Source organism: Myotis davidii, unplaced genomic scaffold, assembly GCF_000327345.1.
Source record: "Myotis davidii unplaced genomic scaffold, ASM32734v1 scaffold67, whole genome shotgun sequence".
Taxonomy (NCBI): domain Eukaryota; kingdom Metazoa; phylum Chordata; class Mammalia; order Chiroptera; family Vespertilionidae; genus Myotis; species Myotis davidii.
In genome coordinates this window covers 1,459,146-1,465,861 of record NW_006298521.1, presented here as the reverse complement: position 1 = coordinate 1,465,861, position 6,716 = coordinate 1,459,146, and the positions used below count along the sequence as shown (strand labels likewise).

At 57.3% G+C, this 6,716-nt stretch overlaps 1 protein-coding gene across 1 annotated transcript in view; it reads left to right on the top strand.

The window, feature by feature from the left end:
- Positions 1 to 6,716, top strand: part of ARHGAP8 (Rho GTPase activating protein 8) — a 41,701-nt gene that overhangs the window by 25,521 nt on the left and 9,464 nt on the right. The window contains exon 9 of the mRNA XM_015570741.1: positions 1,516 to 1,590. Within this exon, the coding sequence (XP_015426227.1) occupies positions 1,516 to 1,590 (75 nt within the window). The remainder of the gene's footprint in view (positions 1 to 1,515; positions 1,591 to 6,716) is intronic.

The window sequence follows — 6,716 nt, the reverse complement described above, 5'->3', positions numbered from 1 at the left end:
TGGGGGCGGCCTGGGACCTCCCTGTGTGGGGGGGGGCCCTGGGACGCCCCTGCGTGTGGGGGGGCCCTGGGACGCCCCTGTGTGTGGGGGGCCTGGGATGTCCCTGTGTGTGGGCAGGTCGTCCCCAGACTTTTGCCTCCAGTCGCCAAGCTTAGTCCTGCAGGAAGAGTGATGTGTGACTGAGCCGCCGTGTGTGTGTGTGTGTGTGTGTGTGCACGTGCGCACAGGGGACCCAGCAGCAGGCAGAGGACCATGGCCCCAGGGTCCTCCCAGCTTTCATCACTGGGAGGACCCTGGGGCCCCAGGCCACGGCCGGGACACTTCCCACCACCTTGTAAAGGACTCTGGGCCACCCGTTCGGGCCCATTTCATCTCTAAGACTCAGCAGTGGCACCTCCTCCAGGAAGCCTTCCCTGATGCACACAGGGCCCTCCTTGATGGCAGCCTGATCCCCAGGCTGTGTGGGGAGTCTTTCTGGCTGTTTTCCGGGTTTGGCGGTGAGCTCTTTGTCCATCCTCCTACCCTCTGTTTTGAGCCATAGGCCTGGCACTGAGGCACCTGATGAGGGAAAGCAAAGGGGAGGTCTTACCCTCCCGCGTGGGGTGGCTGGGCCTGATCTATAGGATGCACAGGAAGCAGAGCCGGGGGGGTGCTGTCAGCCTGGGGGGGGGGGGGGGGGGGTCCCGGAGCAGTGTGCTCAGCTCCACCTCAGTGAGCCATTTCCTGTTGGAAACTCCTGTGCAGTGGGTTCTCCTACATAAAAACTGTGAAATCCCTCACGGGACCTGAAACACTTTGAGAGGTGAAGGCTCTGGGCAGCACCTGGGCGGGGCTGGAGGATGCCCACCTGCCACCTTACACTTGTCACTTGTCCTTCCCGAGCCCTCTGGGTGTGGGGACCCCTCGTTGTCCTCTCATGCATGCGCTCTGGGGCGAGGTGGTGGCAGACATGGCCCCGGGGACCCCTCCTCTCTTCTTGGCCTGGAGTGAAGGGGGGCAGAGAAGAGGGTGTGGCGGGCAGAACAGTGACCACCACCCCCCCACGTCCACGTTTCAGTCGAGGGAACCTGTGAATCTGTCTCCTTACATGGCAGAAGGGCCTGTGTGAGTGTGACTGGTTGAGGGTCTGGGGGGGGGCAGGCAGTGTCACCACAAGGGTCCTTACAAGAGGGAGGAGGAGGAGGGAGAGGAGATGTGAGGACGAAGCAGGAAGCAGGACTGGTACGTTGCAGGACCACAAGCCGAGGGAAGCAGGCGCCCCCAGAGGTGGAAAAGGCCGGAATGGGTTCTCCCCCGGGACTCCCAGGGCCCGTGGGAGGCAGGCAGTGTGGGGTGTGGGGGGAGGGGCTGGGGGAACCTCGCCCCCAGCCAGGCAGGTGGCCCAGGGGCCGACCGAGAGCTGGCAGGGAGGGCCGGGAGGTGCAGCAGGGAGTGGTGGCACCCGGTGTGCAGGGAGGAGGTAGGATGGGCGCCTCGGTGTGTCACCGCCGTTAAAGGTGGACCGTTGTTTCCCAGAACGTTCTGTGATGCTAGACATGGCCCGCACTGTCCACGTGTGGCTGTCGAGCCCTCGAGATGTGGCTGCTGCACGTGAGGCACTGAATGTCTAACTTTATGGAAAAGTGTCGCTGCCGGCCCTGGAGGCTCACCCCGCCCCCAGCCAGGCACACAGGGTCCCTCAGCGGCATTTGTAAGCGCTTCGCGAATCAGTGTATTTCAAATAGGACCCTCCCCAAAATCGCTGGAACGAAAGCTCATCGAATGGCACTTCCTGTCCTTTTTTCTTCTTCTTCTTCTAGTTTTATTTTTTAATATTTTTAAATTGATCTGAGAGAGAGAGGAAGGGAGAGGGAGAGGGACAGAAGCAGCGGTGAGAGAGAAGCATCAGCCAGCTGCCTGCTGCCTCCCCCAAAGGGATGGAGCTTGCAACCCAGGCACGTGCCACGACTGGGAATCAAACCGGAAGCCTTTGGGTGCATGAGTTGGTGCCCAACCACTGAGCCACACTGGCCAGGGCACCCTTTTCTTTTTTTAAATACTGTAAAAACGTGCTGGTGCGGCCCACTCTTGTGAACGGGTGTGACCTCACACTCCTGCAGGCCCCAGGAAGGCAGGGTGGGGAACGCACCTACAGTGACCGTGGGCCCCGCGGGGGGCGCTGGTGACAACTCGGCTCAGAGGAGGGTCCCAGGGATGCCCAGCCAGCGGCCAGGGAGTTTCAAGCCACCTGGGACCCCCCCGGCCCATTTCCGGCTGCCCCGAGGTCCTGCTGTGCTGCTGTGTCCTGATCCGGGGTCCTTGGCGGCTGTGGCCGCGGCCACTGGCCTTTCCATCGTCAGCCTCCCCTGATGACCAGCTGTGCCTCTTGGATTCTCTCCTTTGTTGCTCAGAACCACTTCTGTCTCTTGTTGTCTAATAAAACTTTAAAAGTGTAAAACCAGCCGAAACCGGTGTGGCTCAGTGGATAGAGCGTCGGCCTGAGGACTGAAGGGTCCCGGGTTCGATTCCGGTCAAGGGCATGTACCTGGGTTGCGGGCACATCCCCAGTGTGCAGGAGGCAGCTGATCGATGTTTCTCTCTCATCGATGTTTCTAGCTCTCTATCCCTCTCCCTTTCTCTCTGTAAAAGTTCAATAAAATATATTTTTTAAAAAAATATAAAAGTGTAAAACCAAAAGCACGCCCACCCCATGGGCTTCAAAAGCCATCCGCCCGAGCCCGAGCCCGTTTGGCTCGGTGGATAGAACGTCGGCCTGCGGACTGAAGGGTCCCGGGTTCGATTCCGGTCAAGGGCACGTGCCCGGGTTGTGGACTCGACCCCTAGTGTGGGGCATGCAGGAGGCAGCCAATCAGTGATTCTCTCTCATCATTGATGTTTCTATCTCTCCCTCTCCCTTCCTCTCTGAATCAATAAAAATACACACTTTTTAAAAAGCCACCCACCCGCGTGTGGGGGACGCGCAGTAATTTGTGTGGCCCCTCTGCTCTGGGAAGCCCACCTCTTGGGTTCGAGCAGGGGCCTCTCAGAACGTGTGGACACGGCGTTTGAGCTCCCGATCGAAGGCAGGCAGTAGCGATGACCCTTACAAAAGCCGGGTGCACACCTACAAACGGGTGGGGAACCTTTTCTCTGCCAGGGGCCATGGGCTATCTAGAACATCATTTGCAGGCCACACAAAACTACCAACGGAAACATTGGCCCGCGATGTTCGGTCAGACACTTGATTAACTCACCCCGAGTGCCTCGGCAGGCCCAGGCCACATGATCTCGCAGGCCTTGCACGGCCCGCCGGCCGGACGTTCCCCACCCCTGCAGCAGGGCCAGCGGTCACTGTGAAAACCCGCCCCTTGTGCCCTGAGGGAGTGACGCGGAGCATCGCACGGCTTTTGAAAACCTGCGTGGGCCACTCTGAGAGGGAATCGTGCGATTGGCTCTTTAAATTAATATTTGATGCCGCTTCATTGCGAACACTGTAATAAAATGGCAATGAACATATTAAGTAAAGCACCGAATCTGTCATTTGCTTGGACTGTGAATGAATAAACATCATTAAAATTCATAACAGAGTCCTATTCACAAATGTTAATTTGCTGAGTTGGGCTCCACAGCACAAAACAGAAAGCCATCACCTTAGAACAGGCTAATTGAGTCCGTGTGTTCCGGGGCAGTCAGGTTCAGGAGGTCCTTGCTGGCTCGCTGTGCCTGAAGAGGGGGCATGGAACCCACATGTGTGTTTAGTGCAGCCCTGTCTGGGCCAGGGTGGGCCACTGGGAAGAGGGAGGGGCCTCCTGGGGATGGGGGAGGGGAGGCCACATCCCAGTTCTGGCACTTTCCAGCTTTGGGAAGTCGAGCTAGCAACGCCAGTTTCTTTCTCTGTAACTGGAATTGAAACCCTGCCCCACTCACCCTCCAGGGCCATGGGGCCTTAACAACAGGGTATCAGACTATATGAGCCCGTTCCTGCTACCTAGCACTTCGCCTGCTCTTCTTCCTCCTTCAGAGTCCCCTCCTCCAGGAAGCCTTCCCTGATGACTCCACACAAACAAGAACCACTTGTTGAAAAGACTATTTTTTTCCCATTGGCCAGCCCTGGCCAGGGTGGCTCAGTTGGTTGGGGCATCATCCTGCGCGCACTGAAGGGTTGTGGGTTCGATTCCCGGTCACGGCACATACATAGGTTGTGAGTTCCATACAGGAGGCAACCAATTGATGTTTCTCTCTCACATTGATGTCTCCCTCTCTCTAATTTTTTTTAAGCGTATCCTTGGGTGAGGATTAAAAAAACAAAAGAAAACGAGCCGGCCATAGCGTGAGGGTTTATTTCTGGACTCTCGAGTCCGCCCTGTTGCTCTAGATGCCGCGCCGCACCGTCTTTATCACAGAAGCGTTTAGTAGGTTTAAATCGGAAGTGTGAGTGCTCCACTTTGTTCTTTTTCGGGACCGTCCAGGCTATTCTGGGGCCTCGAGTTTCCATGTTAATTTTAGAACCTGCTTGTCAGTCTGCAGCGCAGGCCGCGGGGCTCCCAGTGGGGATGGTGCTGCCTCCGGGGCAGTTTGGGGTTTTGCCATCTTAGCAATATTGCGATTTGAGTCCGTGAACACAGGCGGTCTTTCCATTTATTGGGACCTTTTCAAAACTTCCAGGTTGTTTTGTCGTTTTCGCGGTACCTGTTCCGCCCTATTTTGTTAGTGACGGATGGTGACGGATCCGGGGATGCTCTGTGCATTGGCGGCGGGACCGTGTGGCTCCTGGGCCTCTGCTCCTCTCGCAGAGCGGGAGGTGAAGGGTGGCTGCGGGCGGGGGACACGCGTCCTTGGTCTCCGGAACCCAGTGGCTGTACAGAGAGCGTGAGACGCCACCTGGGAAGCTGTGGGGGGCGGTGGGGGGGAAGTAGGGGGGAACAGGCCTCCTGAGGCTCCGGCTCAGGCCACGTGCCGGCCTCACTTGCCAGAAGCCCCACCCGTTAGAGTTTGGGGGCCTGGTCTCGCCCATGAAGCAAACCTGTTTCTCTCTGCCCATTGGCCTCCCAAAGAGGGGGGGCAGCCGAGCAGAGGTGAGTCACAGCATTCCAGGGCCGGGGCCTCCTCCCAGCACCCCCACTGCACCCAGACCCCCACCTCAGAACACAGGCCTGGGGCTGCTCCAGGGACCTGGCCTGGGAGTCTGCTTTGACTTGAACCCTAGGCTGTGCGACCGCAGATAGAACAACTAGCCTCTCGCGTCTGCTTGTCCTCTGTAAACATGAGGCGCTGTGATGAAGCCAGTAGGCTTAGCGTGCCAGGCGCACAGTAGGTCCTCACGGCTGGGTGCTTTCTGTGATGTTCATGGGCGCTGCCCGGTTCTGGCGGCACCCAGGCCCTCCCGGCTGGCTTGTGGCCGAGACCTTCGCCGATCGTGATGCGAGCTGCACTATCCATCCCACCTCAGAGGATGGGAGGGGGTGTGAGATGAAGGACCGGCTCAGAGGGTGGGAGCAGCCTGGGTGCCACCCTCCCTGTTATCACCGTAATTTCAGGTGACCCTCCCTCCCTCCCTGTCTCCTGTTTTTAAAAAATCACAAACTCGCCCTAGCTGGCTGCTCAGTGGTTAGAGTGTCAGCCTGCAGACCGAAGGGTCACGAGTTCGATTCCTTGTCAAGGGCACATTCCTCAGTTGCAGGCTAGATCCTCAGCACATGTGGGAGGCAACCAATCGATGTCTCCCTCCCTCCCTCTCTCCGGCTTCAGATCCTGATTCTGCCAGATGAGCTGTGGGACGATTCCTTGTCAAGGGTGTCTGTGTCCGTGTCCGTGTCCATGTCCGTGTCCGTGTTCGTGCCTGTGTGTCTATGTGTGTGTGTCCATGTCCGTGTCCGTGTTCGTGTCTGTGTGTGTGTCTGTGTCCATGTCCGTGTCCGTGTTCGTGCCTGTGTGTCTATGTGTGTGTCTTTGTCTATGTCTGTGTCTGTGTTCATGTCCATGTCCGTGTCCTTGTCCGTGTCCATGTCTGGGTCCGGGAGGGCCTTTCATGTATGTTGTACATGGTGCTTAAAGGTTCTTTATGTGAATCGGTGTCAGATTAGCACAGCCAGAGGCTGAGTGTGAACAGGCCTCTGAGGCCACGTCCGGGTTTTCTTCGCGGATGTTTGTTTTTTGTTTTTTTAAAATATATTTTATTGATTTTTTACAGAGAGGAAAGGAGAGAGATAGAGAGTCAGAAACATCGATGAGAGAGAAACATCGATCAGCTGCCTCCTGCACACCCCCAACTGGGGATGTGCCCGCAACCCAGGTACATGCCCTTGACCGGAATCGAACCTGGGACCTTTCAGTCCGCAGGCTGACGCTCTATCCACTGAGCCAAACCGGTTTCGGCTGCGGATGATTTGATTGATCAGCACCCACCCGGGTCCCTGCTTCTGCCCTCAGGGCCACGTCTCTTCGCCTCTGGGCCTTCCCCTCTGTGCTTCCCTCGTCTGGAATGCCCTTCCCTCTTTTGCCCTCTGAGGCTCCTACTCATCCCTCAAAACCCAACTCAGAAGTTACGACCTAGTGTGTTGGGAGAACCGAAGATGGCGGCATAGGTTAACGCCGGAGATTGCTGCCTTGAACAACCAATTCAAATTACGCCTGAAACAGGGAACGGACAACATCCAGAAACACAGGAGGGCTGGCTGAGTGGAAATTCTACAACTAGGAGTAAAGAATACCATACCCAGACTCAGTGGAGGCGCAGT